The 17,145-nt window shown below is 41.6% G+C and overlaps 1 protein-coding gene across 30 annotated transcripts in view; it reads left to right on the top strand.

The window, feature by feature from the left end:
- Positions 1–2,536: 2,536 nt before the first annotated feature.
- LRRFIP1 (LRR binding FLII interacting protein 1) overlaps positions 2,537–17,145 on the top strand; it is a 116,782-nt gene continuing 102,173 nt past the window's right edge. For 26 of the 30 annotated variants that reach the window (XM_069782096.1, XM_069782095.1, XM_069782097.1 and 23 more), the window contains exon 1: positions 2,537–2,695. In XM_069782096.1, the coding sequence (XP_069638197.1) occupies positions 2,606–2,695 (90 nt within the window). In that variant the 5' untranslated portion in view covers positions 2,537–2,605. Of the gene's footprint in view, positions 2,696–13,628; positions 13,746–17,145 lie in introns of those variants that run through there. The other 4 variants (XM_069782080.1, XM_069782076.1, XM_069782075.1 and 1 more) reach the window with 2 other exon arrangements.

Here is a 17,145-nt window from a genome sequence, read left to right as displayed (position 1 = left end):
ACTCACTGCACTTCATAGCATAGCCAAAACTAACGTGTTTGAATCATTATTTCATATTTATTTGGACAACTTCTGTATGTATAGTATTTTTACAACAAGATGGCTTATTTTGACTATATTACAAGAAAAAAATTACTATATGTGTATGGAATGCAAGAAGAAAGAAGAATTTCTGACACTGCAGCACATATTCAATGTGTGATTTGAAATCTGACTGCAGTCACCCAATAGATTCTTCTCTTCCAATCTCTCTGCTTTATTTTTTTAATTTCTTTCTCTCTTTTTCACAAAGCCCTCTCAACAGTAGGTTTTCAGAGATAAACCTGTCTAGCACAAGCCTCAGTTTGGCTGTAAGGCCAAGCCTCTGTAAGGCTTTCAGCCAGTAAGGCAAACAGCACTGATGCAAATCTTACTGCACCACTGAACTGGAAATTCCTTGCATGGATACAGTGATGCAGCTGCACAGGTGGCTGAAATCCCTGGGCAACATGGACCTAAAAATAAGGCACTGCCCCGCCTCTTTAGCCAGAATTCCTCAAAGGGCAGGGGCAAATACAAGGATAAGGGCTCAGTGAACAAGTTACGCAGAGCCTGAAAGGATGATAGTGCTAAGCCACGTCTTGGGGAGGTGAGGTTGGAGTTGTGGTGGCTGAAGAAGGGAAGCATGCAGGATACCTAGGAATGCCAGACACAGCAAGGTTCTGCCTTCATAGCAGGGTCAGAGCTCACTTTTAAGGCCCCTGTGCTGCCTTGCAGAGCAGGTGCTTTTTTTTCCACTTGTATGAGCTCAGAGTAAGCTTGATGCCAAATCTCAGGATGTGACCTGTTTTTAATGCCCAAGTAAGGTGGGGAACTCATCTATCAGCTTCTGCTGACAAAGTAATAATTTGTTTCTTGTAAAGAGAAACAGTCCGAGGCGTAAGAGGCAGTATCAATGCAATACCACTACCCAGTCATCAGAAGAGCCATGGTTCCCAAAACAACTGTAACATGAGTGGTGAGTGCATGCACAGCCCAGATGCTGTCTGAAAATAAAACAGAGTGTTTGGCTGCTCTAAGAATGTCGTAGACATTGAACGAGAGCTGGAGTGATGGCAGAGTGAAGGAGAGGGTGGGCTTCGAGTTTCCTCTTGAAAGTGATGCTAAACAGGAGAAAACATCAAAAATTAAGGGATTCCTGTTCAGGCTGCAGATCCCAGGGCTGTGGGAGGGGACCTGCCTGTCAGGGTGGCTGATCAGGAAGACTTCATTAGGAATTCTCCATTGCTCATCTACTCTGAAGTCAACGGTTGCACCTCCAAGGTCTGCGTGGTCTCTTGCCGCGTTCGGACACGTCCGGTGCTGGGTGCTGTGCAGGCACCATGCTGCAGAGGAGCAGAGGGTGATCACACGGAGACAGTCGCTTCAGTGCAGGCACTGGCTATAAATAGGCACCTTGATATCACTCATATAAAAAGCAACACGTGAGAATTAAATAGTTTCTGCAGAACAAGTACCAGCCTGGGACTGATAGAGGGCATCTGTACCCTCTTGGGGAAAGAGATTCTGCTAAAACTAGGGTTTTTTCTTTTCCTAATATAGCCACCCATTGCTTTATGGTCTGATACATGCCCTCATGGGAAGGGATGACATATTAAACTGCTTTTCACAGTTTTGAATTTGAGGATGACCCAAATCTTGGTTGTTGTACATGAAAACTGCCAGATTAACATTGGGCTGACCCGAGCTGGCAGGCGTTGTCTTTTACCTTTATCAAGTTTGAATCCATGATAAAATTAAGTCGTAAAGATTAAATACAGCTTGCTGGTCTTTGGCAGTAAGGGTGCGGGTGGGTTTTGCAGCCCTTTTTGCTGTCAGACGTCTGTGTAACCTGCTCGGTGTCCTCAGCTTGAGAGACTTACAATTTGTATTTGAGGAATTATTGTGAGAATTGAAGTACAAGGGCTGTGGCAGGAATGTCAGAGGATACATGCTCCTTGTCAATGTGAATTAATTGAGCACTGATGTAGTTGACACCAGAATTAATCATGTCCACTTATACTTAACATGAAGATTAATGGTTGAGGGGATCCCATGGGGCTAAGAGGCGGGTGAGGATTCGGGGCAGGAGACAGGTTTCTGGCCCACTCCCTCCGTCTTTGTGGCAGAGAAACCGCCCAGGTTCACAGCTAGTGAGGATGTGACGTCCGTTTCCCCGATTTCAGGGAAATTTTCTTCAGCTTTGTGGACAAGAGGCCTCGGGAGGGCAAGTCGCCGGAGGGCTGCGAAAACCGGGGAGCCCGGGGCTGTGCCCGGCCACGGGCGCGGGTGCCGCGGGGAGGGAGTCCCCAGCGCGGCGGCGGGGCTGCCCACGGCTGAGGGGGCTGCTGCGGAGGAAGGGGTGCGAGGGGATCGGGCGAGCCGCCCTCCCCTGCCCGCATCCCGCTTTCGGGGGGTGGGTAAGTGAGGGGCGTGAGGCGGCGCCCGGTCCGTCCCCACAGAGCGGGGGGGGGGGCGGCGCATGCGCGTGGCGGGGGGCGGTGACGGCCGGGCTCTTCACGCCGGCGCCGGCGAGGGGTAGAGGCGGCGGCGGGAGGGCCGGGAGCGGCGGTGGAGCGGGTCCGCCATGGGGACGCAGGGGGCCGGGCGAAAGCGGCTGCCGAACCGGGAGCGCCTGACGGCGGAGGACGATGCGCTCAACCAGATCGCCCGCGAGGTGAGCGGCGGGCGGCGAAAACCCCCTTTCCCCTTTCTCTCTCCTCCCCCCCCCGCCCTTTCCCGGGCTCCCCCAGCCGCCGCGCACGCGCCCCCAGGCAACGGGCACGACGGCGATTCAAGGGCAGGTTGATGAAACGCGAAAGAAAAATCGCATTCATCTCAGCGGTGTCGGCGTCTTTTGTGATGCCAGGGCACCGCTTAAGTCTGAAGCACTTAAAAGTGTTTATCTGTGAGGAAAACGGCGTACAGTGCCAGCCCGGGCAGAAATCCCTCCCCACTCCAGCCCCTCATTGGGGGGAAATTAATTGTCTGCTGCTGCTGAGGTTGCTGTTAAGGTCTGAGAACCAATAAATAGGCCACTCGGGTTTTTTATGGATATGGATAAATGAAAAAATGTAAACCAGCAGACTGCGAGGTGATGCTACGTGTAGGCACAAGTGTACAATCAAAGTTGGAAACTGGCTTATATTTATATTTAATGAGTTCGGCTTGCTGCTCACTAGACACTACATTGTGCTTCATCTGACTTTAAACAGTTAAAACCAGGCAATGGCTGTTTTCTTTCTACCTCCTCATTCTTACTTGTTGCATACAGTTGCATTGGTTCAAGGATAGGATGAATAGGATGACATGAATTTGGTTATTATGTTTTCTTAAGTTGATACAGGTTGTTCTGCATCCTTCTTCCTACAGTCTTCCAATAGGGGAGCTGGGCAACCCCAACCTGAGATTGGGATAAGCGTCGGTGGGGTTGTTCTTCACAGCGTCTAAGCTGATCTGATGCTGGCTGCTGCTGAAGGTGTCCATCATCCTTCCCAAGGATTGGTTATGTGTGTCTCCTCCCTGCCTCATGTTGGTCTGACCCCAAGATGGGTTACAAGACAAATCGCTCTTCTACAAGAGATTTAAGTCTCTCTCGGTTTCCTTTCCTGAATCACAGCTGGAGGAGGATCAGATGAATGCTAATGTGCAGCTTATTTTTGGTGGCAATTGGCTGTTAGATGGAGTTAGCTGTAACATCACTAATGGCAGCCGTGACATGGGAAGCCTTTACTGTTCTTGTGTACCATTTTGAAGTGGTTTGTAGCATCTTTGGAATACATGCAGTAGACTAATTTCTCTGTGAGTGATTCGCATAGTGTGTTTCCAGAAGTCAGATTTTTGTGACAGTATGATGAGAAGTTAGGAAAGTTCCTAGGGATGGAGTTTGAGGTAGGAGGACAAGAACGTCTCATGTCCTGGACAGAAGATGGCGAGTAAGAGTGATTGTGCTGTCTGTTAGAGTTTGAGTCATGATAACATCCTAGGAATTCCTTCGGGATGAGGGTTTAAATTCCACAACTGTGTCCTGCCTGTGCTGTCATTTGATCAAGGAAAACATCAGTCTGTAACAGGGGGCCTAGGTTGTCCTTCTCTGTTGCATATTTCTCTCCTGCTTTCACTTTTATGTCGCTTATATACTGCTTTTCACTGTATTGTGCAGTGGTTTGAGGCCTCAAATATTGTGTTGTTTTGTGGTGGTGTGGTGGGGTTTTTTTTGTTTTGTTTTGTTGTTTGTTTGTTTTGTTTTCTTCTGGCAATTGTTTAAAGTACAACCCCATTTGGTCAAAAAGCCCAACACAAGCATGTCTTTTATCTTTTCCCTTGAGTGCTAAAACTGTGAACTGCCAAGTTCAAGGTTCAGTATTTTCCCATATTATTTTAACTCTTTGCATTACTCTGTCTTGGGTTTTATGCCCTTATAATCTTTTGTTGTTTAACTGCCTGTTTTCCACACAAGGGATCCCAGATGAATCCTTCTGTATGATCTTAAGAACTCTTAAAAATGTAAAGTAAGCCTTTTGTCTCCTCCTAATAAAGATACTGAGAGCCTTCATGTTAAGAAGGATACAAGGGTTACTGAGATTTAGGCTCTTCCAGCCTTCCTCACAGGTGTTTAGGCAAAGCTGAGACATAGACATGTTGCATTTGTGCATAGATTTTCACACTTCTCTTTCCTTTGGTCTTCCTTTGTTATCCAGAAGCCACAGGTGCTTGCAAGTTATTAGCAGATTCTAGAATCTCATTTTGCCGTGCTCAGATGGGAGCCTAAAAGAGCATCCAAACCAGATTTATCATAGAGGTACTTTTACCTTGGGATCTCTGGGAGTAAGTTGAAATGTGTGCATCTTCTCTCCTTTTGGTTTTCCTCCAAAATGATTGTGCTGCTTTGACACTTTCCAGGTTTATTTTGTAATTGTGAGAAGACATTGAAAAATCAACAGTTATTGCTATGCTACGTGCTTCTATAGGGACACATTAAGACTTGTAAAAACTCTCTTAAACTCCTCTAATTTGAAGCATAAATTTTTTTTGAATTTGCAACCAGGATGTCTTGCTGTGTACATGCAGTCTTGCGTAGATCAAAAGAGAGCCTTGCTCAGTGAAGAAGGCAGTCCTTATCCCCATGGGATGCGAGAACGGTCTTGAGAGGAAGTAACTAAGCAAGCGGAAGGAAATGGTAAAAGTGAAGCATATTGTAGTAATAGGCGTTTAGTAATAGTATTAGTCATGTTAAGCAGTAGTAGTAAGTTTGAATGTTTGAGGCAATTTCTGAGCTAGATCAGCTGCAAGTAGTTTATCCTCTTATCTAGACCTGTTCAGAGTGGAGGTAGAAGGTACAGTTACTGTAAATCTTCTTGCCCATCAGGGAAGAGTGGTACCGTACCACTAAATCTGGCTGTTGAGTTTGACTTGCATTGTAATTAAATGGATGGCAAATATATAAATACAGTTAACATAAGAACATGGTCTTCTGAGCTTCTAATGGAGTGCCACTTGGGATTTGCTGTATGCGCGCCTAGCTTGTATTGCTGAGGTTATTTTTTTTCTGGATGTCAGCTCTTACAGATGAAAGCAAAGCTCATCAATGATAGGCTTCTCCACTTTCAGACTCATGTTGATGCCAGTAGATTATTCTGTGTTTAGGTCAATGGAAACTTTGGGGCTATTTTATTCCTCTCTGTGGATACATGCCAGCAGTGTTTGCAAAATCTGGCATTTTGATACTCCTTGAGGTCTGTGCCAGCACAGCCAGCAGTAGTTGCACAGATACACTGTCCAGTCACCTGACCGTTCTCTTGGGCTGGTGTATGTGTGATTTGGGAATGCAGAGTCCTAGGCTGCTGAACCTTACAGGAGCCGGCTTCCTGCTTTTTTCCTGCTTGAGTTAGATGGGTTTGATGTGATAACTTGAGACGTTGTTTCTAGGGGAATATTTTTTTTTTCCTACCTTCCACTGTGCTCTTTGCTAGCTACAGCAATAGTTCAGTGTTACATGAGCAGAAAGAATTTTGCAAATCCAGCAAGGAACTGCCATCTGTGTAAAGGACATATTTCTCTTATAGGCAAATAATATTAGTTACTGGGTTTTATTTTCTTGAATGAGGAAGAGCAAGGTCAAGGTAAATTTCTTGTTTTTATTAGGAAAGTCATTTACACCCTGTTCTGCAAACAGATGTATGTTATACTGCTCAGAAAAACAATCCTGCCTTGTGTCATCTCTGTGCTAGAAATCTTCTCCTTTTCATCCAGCAATTTATGGAGTGGAACTCTTTAGCTAGTAATTAATTTGAAGTTAGTAATTTAAGCAACATAACATCACTTTCTTTAATAGTAAAAATAAAGTTATGAGGGTTGCTTCTTCACTCTTCGTACACTGTATGTCACTTTCCAAGTTTCAAGAACTGTCACCTACATACTTATATGTACATAATTATTATTTTTTAAATAGCTGGCATGATCAGTTTATGGACTGTAAATTTGATTGTTTCACTGAAGCTTTTGGTTTGAGCATTGACTTGCATTCTCAGTGATTCAAAAATGGGGATGTTACACTCCTGTGATGGAGCAGAAAATGTAGCTGTAGAAATAGCTCAAAATGCAGGTGAAATGAGCCAGCCAGCTTTACTGGTTATGGTAAGAAGGCGCTAAGTAACTTCAAAAGCCTAAATTTGAGTTTCAGGACTAGTGAAGAGATACTATGATCATTGTATGCAGAATCTAAAGGCCTGGTTTATGAATAGAGGAGATAATTTGGGGGAGAATTCTCTGGTTTATACAACAATTTGGGTGACCTGCATAAATAGAGATGGAAACAATTTGGTAAAAGTCGAAGCTAAACCAAGCAGAATGGATATTTATATATGGGAACACAAGCCACGCTAACTTTATTGAACTGTTGTGCAAACAAGCACATTTAAAGCAGCGTATTCCCTAAGGATATAGTAGGTAATGCTCGTGTAAGGTCTGTGTGCCTCAGTAGGATAGTGGTGGAACTTTTCTGAGCAGTATTTGGCATTAGAGATGCATGAAGACTTTTGTAAGCCAGATAAATATTCCAAGAGAAGACCTTGGAAAGGGTCTGTTTTGTGTAGCACCAGTTACTTGTACTTGACTTATTTTTTTCATTTCATTACTTTCTGTTTTTATGAGTGTTAACATATCAGCCCAAGAGAACAAATGATCTGAAAAAGCATGCCTGGCTGTAGGTCTTCTAGAATAGAAAGTTATGAAAGCAAGGGATGCTCATGGAGGGCTTGACTCAGCCTGGTTGACCTAAATATAGGAAGGAAGGAGGACTTTGTAGGCAATCCTTGCAAGTAGGGCGTGGAGAATTGTTCCAAAATTGAGATGGTTTTATGTAGCAAATGTGCTCTTCTTCATCGAAGGCTCCTTTTCCCCTAATGTTTTTATGTCTATGTATCCAACAAATGGCATTGGCATCACTTGTAATCTTTCCCAAAGGAAATGTGTGAAGGAGCAGCTTTGGATGGTTTAAGAAGATTTTTGTCTTGCTTAAGACCCATCTAATTTTAGTTAAATGGGTGATTGTAGCCTGTCTCTCAATGCACAATCCGCCTCACAGTATGCCTTTTGCAAGTTTAATTAATTAGTTGCCTGTTTTTGTGTTCATGCCTGGTCTGAGTCTGCTTCAGCTGTTCTCTTGCTGTCCGAGGAAACAGCTGTTTAGGAACTGTGATTCTTATTTCAGTCAAGCAAGAGACTGCTGTTAGGATTAACAACATGGGAAGCCCAGCCTTTTTCTTTGCAAGCCCAGATGCTGAGCTTGTCTGCAGGATATAATACTAAGCATTACCTCATCTAGAAGGATGTTTTTCCAGGGCTGTTGCTGAATAAAGTTGGAGCTCAAGTGTACTTGCAAGGCTTTCAACACTGTTCAGGTTTTTTTTTTTTCCCCATCCTTTTGTTGCAAGGAGCATAATCCACATAGCATGTTGGGTTTGTGAAACAAGGTATTTGTCCCTCCTATCAAGTCAGCAGGTTGCCAGGAGCAGTGAATCTGTCTAGCTAGACATAAGCACTTGTAGGCAAACCTTAAAATAGCAGTTCTGAAATATCAGCTGTTGTCTTGCTTGTGTTGAAATACTTTTTGGGGGAGAAGTTGCCCATTGGAATGGGGGAGTGGAGGGAGAAGTAGAAGCCATACTTTCCTTCAGATAGTTGTAAGGTGGCTTTGAGACCATGGTTTGTTTTGTTTGTTTGTTTTTGGTTGTGTTGTCTTTTTTTCTTTTAAATACCAGAGATGCTCCCAAGAAGGGAAAGTGCGTGGCCATTTAATCGTGGAGCTTTCTCTGCTTCTGGTCTTATCTGGTGCTCTTGCTTATCACCCTGAATCTACTAGAGATGAATAGCTGGCCTTGCACATAGTAGAAAAATAGCTGATGTTTGGGCTTTCATCACAAAGTAAAGATGAGGGAAGTGCTTAAGGACTTTTTATGGGAAGACATCTATAACCATCTACTCCCAAGACACTCTCCTTTTCTTTTACCTTATTTCAGTTAGGGAACAAGAAGTAGAACTTTCCCAGCTAAAGCTGGAAAAATAACCAGTATGTGCATTGAAATGAGACTATTACGTCAGGCAAAAATATATTTCAGAAGCATCCATATGGGTAGGCTTGGTCTTCAGTCTTGCAAGTTAGTGTTGGCCAATTCCTGGTGAATGCGGTTTTCATACCATGGGTAGCTGAGATGACTTGTTGTGGCAAAGATCACTGTGGTTCAAGGGTACTGTGACTGCTAGATTCCAGCCTAGCATCTTTGCCTGTAATTTCATTTTAAACTCTTAAAAGTAAGATGTTGTAAGGTAAACTGCTGCTGTTGAAGAGCTGCTGTATGCTGCTTCATCCTCTGCCCTGTGAGTAGTGTAACCTCTTCCAGGAGAATGACACTAGCGGCTGGGGACAGTAATCTCTTAAACTGAGTAGTCTGATGTGCTGGAGCTCATTTGCAGGTACTTTTAGATGTTTTGAGGGTGGAGAACCACCAGCGTTGCTGGTATGTAGCAAGAAATGTAAGGCAACTCTCAAAGGCCTGGATGTAGAAGCTTTAACTGTGTTGAAATTAAAGCTTGGTGTGGCATGATAAATACTAAATTAGGCAATACTTCACTGGTAGGAATTTCAAATTTTTTATTACCTGGGAGGAGCTGATCTAATTGCCATGCAGTCCTTGCAGCGTGTAAATGACTTCAGGTAGGTGAATGACCATGTGACGTAATTTTCTGTTATGAAAATGTGGAAGTTCTGGTCAGGCTGCTAAAAACTACTGGTTTCTGGAGGCTACAGAGAGGGTACAGAAGTCATGTATTCAGAGGCTGGGAAAAAGCACAGGAGTAATACTTTCACATTGGCAGGAATGTGCCATAACCCTGACCGCTGTACTAGTTTGACAACTGTTCTTACTTAAGAGTACTCACTGGTTAGACCTCAGCACCAAAGACATTTCCTATGTGTATTTGGATGGATTCATAATTCTGCCTTTAAACAAACTTAACTAAGTGGCATGAAGTGTGGAGGGAAGAGTGAAGGACGAGGCTTGGGAAGTATTTCCTGATGAGCAGAGCTACGAGCAGTTTTATGGCCTAACCAGCTGAGAGTTTTGGACATTGAGAGTGGGGAAGGCGCAAGCGAACTCTAACACTTTACCCAGAGCTGAGGGAGGGTTGCTTGTTTGGGGATGTGGATGTATGCCTAAACCAAAAACTGGGCAGAAGGGGATGTATCCTTGGCTAAACAAAGCAGTGTCTCCGCAAGATGGACTTGACTTGCACTGCAGCATCTAGCCTGCAGTCCTGTTCTGTGTTCCTTCATCCCCTCAATGTTTTGTGTTTTCCTGCGAGTGAATTTGTGATACAGTGTGTGCTACTTTAGGGTGTGGAATTCTAAAGCTGGGGTGTTTGTCTTCAAATCCTTTGAAAAATGTTTGATTTTATTGTCAGACATAAAAATTTGGAAGTTTTAACAAAACTAGCTATTTCTGGGTTAAGGAAGGATGGATGTTTTGGGTATTGAGTATAACTGCACACAAAGAGCACAACTCTGGTCTAAAACTGAGTGACTAATTCTGACTTGGAAGCTCCACTCAATAGATTGAAATAACTTTTGTTAATTTAGGGACTTAAGATACTGTTTGGTGCCAACAAAAATGAGTGTCTGAGCTAATTGCTCATTAAAAATTTCTGACCTAGAACTGGAAAGTTGATTGCTTTGTGATGTACTTTCAGTAAAATATCCTGGGTGAGAACTGAAAAGAGGTGGATTTGTCCAGTCGCATCTTCTTTGCCCTTCTGTGTGCCTGCAGCCTGGGAGGCAGCAGCTTGGCATGGGCTGTGGTTTTATCCACCTAAATACCGCTGCAGTATTGAAGAGTTGAGCTGGAGATGGCGAACAGGGAAAGTGATCTGATAGTGCCAAATCCCAGCTATGTCCTAGTCTCAGATGTGGTTAGGAAGTGTCTTTATTTCCTATTGCTTCTAGCTCCTTGCTGGTTCATCACTGCTCTTTTTCACAGCTCTTTTCTCCTTCCGGCATGCTGCATTTGTGTGCAAGATGAGAGTTTCCTCTGTGATACAGCTTAATCCTGACACTATACTTGCAAAAACACTGGATGCCTTCTAGTTCTTCGATGCTTCGTGAGCTCCTGTGCTCTTTGAGAAAATATTTAGATTTTATATTTGTATTATATGTTGCTGTACAAGAAATCGGAGCTTTTGGTAAACCAAAATTGCCAGGTGCATCACCACTGCTGTGTTCCTATTTTTAATATCTGGTAATTTGGTAGGGCAGTGCTTGTTATCACTGGCACATGAAGAAATGCAAAAACAATAGTTAAGTTCCAGAGCAACAATTTTCTTTCCTCTTAGCTGTCAGAAGGTTTATGTGAATGAGAGTGGACTATTCAACTTGTATTCGAATTTCTACCAAAGAAACAAGCAAGATGGTATCTCCAACTGCTTCTGGGTTCCTCAAAAATAGATTCTGAGAGTTGGGTTTTTCCTACCATAACATCATTAATTTCAGTTTTTAGATGTAATTAGTATCAGATTGATTTATCTTTCCCTGAACAGAATAGCTTACTGGAAGAGAGTTTCCACAAAAGCAGTTTGAATGTTTACTGGTTTAAATGGTTGGTCAGTGACTTGTGTTTTACTATTGCCTGCAATGAAGTGATGATGCCTATGTTCCAAGTGGTCCCACTGGTGACTCTTTGCAGACTGTTCTCGCAGTCCCACAGATGCCTCGAGCACAGAGCTCTGCACAGACAGGGAACATAAAGGAATAATGTTTCTTCCCTCTTGGTCTCTGCTTTTGCATATCTTGTGACCTTTCCCTTTGCCAGTATCTGATTTAAATTTAATTTTTTTTCTTTGCCTTCCTCTTTTGAGTACTTCCTATGTCCCAAAATATCCTTTCTCTAATCCCACATTTGAATACCAAATTTAGTTGAGTCTGTCTCTTCTGTCTTCTTTTGCCAGCCTCTTCCAGTACACAGAAACAGAATACAGGAGTATCTGGCACACTAAAAGCTGGGTCAGGTTTTTAAACTTGTTCCCTCAGGTCAGATGGATTTCAGGCATCCCCACTTGGGTCTTCTAATTATGGAGCATTTATCAGCTAACATACTAGGATGACAGGAGAGCAAGGAAAGGCTCTTGGTGCACTTCACATGCAGAAAAATCCCTGGGCTCCCGTGTCCTGTCGGACTCTTGTAGCTTCACGTTTTTTCCCTTTTAAAACACACATTGCTTTAGATTCAGATATTTCAGGTTTGGCTGTTTATACTGGTGCCAATGCACTACAATCTTCACATGGAAACGTGAAATCGTATTTGCTTTTGCTGACTATGAACAATAAAAGGTAACAGCCTCCTGTTTGGTTTTTTTTTTTTTCCCCATCTGTGCAATCACTTCTTGTTTCTCTCTGATTGCAAACTTGAAGCTCTTTCAAGTGAGTTGCTAGGAAAATAGTGGATATAACTTTACATGTTTTTAGAAAATAAGTCAGTCTAAATTTTAGTGGTCTACAACCCTATTGCTTTGCTGCGCAACTGCATTTCCCATAAGCTGTTTTCTTTAAAATGTCCATTCTTGTATATGAAATGTGTGTGTGCTGGTCTTGATTTTCTTCCTTTGCTGAATGTGTTACTGAGCTCTAAGAGGATTTACATTGACAAAATATGTTGAATCAACATCTGTTGAAAAGCTCCCTGCAATTTTGGGACATTTTTTGTGATCCCCAAGGGTTGTGCTATTCCATTGTCTGTTAAATATGAAATGTAAGTCTGCCCTGATGTGAAATGAGTACATTGAAACAGTGATGTGACCTAACCTTTACATGAACTGTGGAGGAATCCAGGGGCTCTGGGAAATAATATGCTTGTGTGTGGATAAAAGGGATAATGTTGGTATATGTAGAGAATGTCAGTGTTTTATTTATAGAGGGTTACACAGTGGGTTTGGTAATATTTGTACATTCTTGTCTAATTACCCAGGGGAAAAAAAAAATCATTATTTGGTGAGCTAGAGCAAGCAAAGAAAGTTTCTCTGTATGTGCTGGTGAAATGCTTTTGTATCATTGATGGAATACATATGTACTGTCAGACTTAACAACAATTTTCAGGCTAGCAGAAGGGCATCTGGTAACCCAGAACTTGTTGTCTAACCAAGCAATCTACAAATTTACCATTAAAAAATAAAGATCAGTGGGTTTGTAGTGAGCTATGCTCTTACAGCAATCTATCCTAATTTTTTGGTTTTTGGGGGGGGGGGGGGGGATGTGCTCAACCTGTTTAATACAGAAGCAAGCTTCTTGGAGAACTGCAGCATAACAAGTCTGCTTGTTCAGTCTTTCCACTATAAAATCAATACAATGTGCCAAAAAAAAAAAAGTCTAATATCTTGGATATGAGCTCTGTGAATACAGTGATCAGGTGTAAAAACCTTATGTATAACATTTCTAGGACTGCTTGGTACACCTCAGGAGGTGGTAGTAAACCATAAGGGAATTGGGTTTTCATTGTAATCTCCTCCAATAGAACGTGATTCTCGAAGGGCAGAGTTTTTGCTGCTGGTTTATCCTATTCTCTCACTACTTCTTGTTACTTGCCATTTTTTGAACACAACTGTTCCTGACATTAAACTAATTGAATGACACAATTTGAATGTTAAATACACTGTCAGACTGAGGATAAAGTTATAATTGTATTTGCTAGCTGGTAATTGCTGTTAGGGGAAAAAAGGAACAAGCAAAGAAAGGACCTGACCAGGGGAGGGCTGCTGCTTTATGTCTTATGCTGTTGATGTATTCCCAGCAGCATTCCTTGATTTCAAGAACTCCAGTAAATAGCTGTGAAGGTAATTTTTGTCATACAACTAAACAAGGTGTGTGTAGCCTGGTAGTGTATTTCAAACTGAACTCATTTGTTAGTAAGGGTTAGGACACAGATTCTCCAGGTAATCCATTATAGCTCAGACCCAGTTTGGATACAGTAATCCTGTCCCACCCCCACACAAAAGCTGTCCAATCGTTTCTTAAACAACGCTGTTTTTTTAGCTTTAATCCGAGCCGATGGGTTGTTCAGCGCCATCTCATTCTAGGCAAGTTGTCTTGGCATGTCCTGGCTCTCTCAGGGAATTCCTCTTCCCATGAGGGAATGGGTTGTGGAACGATAACAAGCATGAGAGGGTAACTCCTGTCCGCTGGCCAGGTAAGAGTATCTTGTAGATACAAATTCTTTAATTTGGTTGTAATGGTGAGATATGGAGAATAGTGTGATATATATATATTTTTAATTTATTTGGTTTTTTACAGGCCTCTTAAAATTGCTTGAAAAGTGTGAATTTTTAAAATGTTTTCTCTGTGAAATTTCCTCTGTGTGCTCTTTCTACAAACTGAATGTAGAACTTGGCTCCTCTCCTGAAGAAACATGGTTAGAGTGCCATTACTACATGTTTGAAGTTGGATATTTGAGCTTAAAGGACATAAAAATCTGGTAAAGCACGATGTAGTAGAAGCTGTTATCCATACTCTGCATTGTACAGCTGTGCTAACAAGAAAAGGCAATTTTACCAGGCTTTTTTAAGGTAGTTTCTCTGGATATAGACACTTTTCCTTAGGTTTGCTGAAGCAGGTTTTGGCATTTCTTTGGTGGATGTTACAAATGGAGAATTTCAGCTTGTATTTGAAGTGTCCTGACTCTTCCATCAGAATATAGGTAGCCTGAGGGAGAGCTGCAGGTTATTTGTTACAGCAGAATATCTAAGTTAATCAGAAGCTCAGTCTCTCTGCAGGAAGGTGGTACAATTTGAAGAATTGCATGCAACTCTTTCCCACCTAGCTATCCCCAAACACTTTTTACACATAGTAGGGATCCAATGCTTGACAGAAGTATAAAGTAGTGGGGGGCATGAAAATCACAATTTTTAAAATAGTTCTCTTGTATATGGTAAATGTGTGTGTATGTTTTTTATGTAAAATAAAAAGTCTCCTCTGGTGATGTCTCTTGTAGGGTCCTTCATACAATTTATATATAGACTTCTGATCTTCTCCAGTACTTATGATGACTCTAAGTCCTCCTTTTAAGTTTCATATAAAGTCAGTGTAGTTGAAGAGGTAATGAAAAAGAGTGCCTTGCAACTTGTAACTGTTATACTGTAGTCCAACAAAACATCATATTGTAAACACAATAAAATGGTCTATTACCAGATTGCTTTATTAGTTCTAATCAGTCTAAAGAGCTAAATTTAATTAAATCTGCTTGTGGATGAGAACATTCTACCCATGGAAAGGTGCACTAAAGGTCATATCCAGTTTTGAATCTTAATGTTATATGTAAAAATCTGTTTTAGTTTGCTTGAAGCCAGGTAGGAATGTAGCTTTAAAGATTATTTTTTCTTATTTTTTTAAGAGATCTGATCTCCCTGACTTTTTGTGACCAAAAATAGAAGTATACCTATAATGTGTGAGGAGGTAATATCATGTATTAGATGTATATAGCTGTAGTATTTTGTACTTACTGACAGTACTGTGTAAACAAAGATTGAACCCTTTGTTCTGACTTGATACTCAAATGTTTGCGTGTTGAACTCCCACTTATTAAAGTACTTAAACAAATTACTGTTTACAGTTAAATATCTTGAATTTTAGGTAAGCCCTTTCCAGGGAAAAAAAAACTCTTAAATGAGGAGGAAGGAGAATGTCTATTTTCAAATACATGGCTGGGAAAGAAAAGTGCCACTGAGTTCATATGAAAACTTTTTCACTACTAAAAAGTTGTCTTGGACTTATTTTTTTTGAAAGGGTGCTCAAACAGTATTGGGTGCTCAAACAGTATTGAGTGCTCACACTTTTGAGTGGCTTCTATATCATTATCCCTTGTTCTGACATTTTTATTACATTTTGGAGGTAGGCTCTGCACATCAGTCTTGCCATGAGAGCTTACATCAGGCGTCACAACACACTGATTTTCCTCCTGCTGTCAATGATCTGTAGGATTGAGGATCAAAACTGTTGTCATGAGTGCTTAGTATAGATAATATAATAATTATTTTAAGTCCCTAACAGTTTAAATAGTACTGATATCAACTGTTAATGTAGTGTCCATATAACCAAGTTTGATTATTCAATCTGGTAAAGTAAGGCTGACACAAACACTGTCAAGAGTTTTCTTTAAAAGAACATGCTATGTAGCACCTGAGATGAGGAGTATAATGCCGTGCTAAAGAGTCAGTGCTACCTAATGCTGGAGAGACATGTACTAAAGCAAAGAACAAGCATTCTGAAACCTAGACATGTTAAATCCTTTCTGCAGCCTTTGTCAGTAGTCATTACAAAAATCCATTTCACTTGAGTTTTGACATTAAACTTACTGAAGTTCCAAGAATTTACACTGTGGTCATTACAGGAAATCCTGCCTAGCAGCCTTACAAATCCAAGTGTCATCTTGGGAAGACCTGCAGACTTCTATAAACTGTATCATGGCTAACTGTGTTATGCCTAGATGGGGGGTGGAAACCTTAGGTGTATTTATTTCTGTGTAGGATAAACCCCGCACTCTTCTATTAGTAAATGCATGAAGGTTTCTTGGATGTATTTTCAGTATGTTGCTTTTAAAAAAGAAAAGGTGTGGGGAGATGGAGGGGAAGGCAGCAAAGGCCACCTGAGGGAAAGGTCTGATACTGGTGCAGAGCAAAGCAGCAGCTGACAAGGTCTGATGCTGCAGCCTAAGATAGTAGGCAGGTAACCCTCTGTGTAGTTACTTTGTAACTCCTGAAGTATTTTGTCTACTTCTGTGCTCCAATCTTTATTTCTGCCTCTTTGGGTGACATGCTTTATGAAAGGCTTTTACTAACTTAAAGAAATTAAACAGTCAAGCATAAGTGGTAGGTGTGACTACAAAAGACTGGATAACACTTTTATTTCTGTTCTATATGCATTCTTGTTCCTTGAGAACATTATGGGGTGCTTTGGTCATTTGAAACTAACTCCAAAGAGAGACTTTTTTTTTTTCCTCACCCAGGAGGACTTGCATTCAGTGTCAGGAAGGCCATATTATTCGGACATACTGTGCACCAGACAGTCAGTTTATATATAGAAACAACATGCTGCTTCTAGTACTCTCTTTAATGTGTTAAGCTTGACAGAATTCCATCTGAGACACACACAGTAAGTGGTTACTCTGGCTGATTTGCTAGTTGATGACTATTGGGGAGAAGAAGGGAAGTACGGTATGGCAAATAAGGGCAATCCAGATACTTAACATCATATGTTGAATTGTTTCCTTCAAAATATTATACTTGCTTTAGAAATGGCTAGTACAGTAGTTATGTGATTTATTTATTTATTGCCAGACTATCTTCAGTTTGCTTTTGCTTCAGTTCTGCAACAGGAATGCAGGCAGGCTGGGTGCAGTGAGATAATATCCATCCTAATACTGCCAAACCAGGACAATTGTATAAATGGATTTAATTTCCAATTCTGTAGCATTGCAGTGAGTTCTTTCTGAAGTGTGACCTGATTGTACAGGGAACACTTTGGGAAGTACAAAAGTGATGTTTGGTTTTTATATAATGTAATGGGTCTTGTTGACAATCTTCTGTTCTCTTAAT

This window comes from Haliaeetus albicilla, chromosome 4 (assembly GCF_947461875.1).
Source record: "Haliaeetus albicilla chromosome 4, bHalAlb1.1, whole genome shotgun sequence".
Classification (NCBI taxonomy): domain Eukaryota; kingdom Metazoa; phylum Chordata; class Aves; order Accipitriformes; family Accipitridae; genus Haliaeetus; species Haliaeetus albicilla.
The sequence above is the reverse complement of the archived record's forward strand: the minus strand, read 5'-3'. Positions and strand labels throughout refer to the sequence as shown.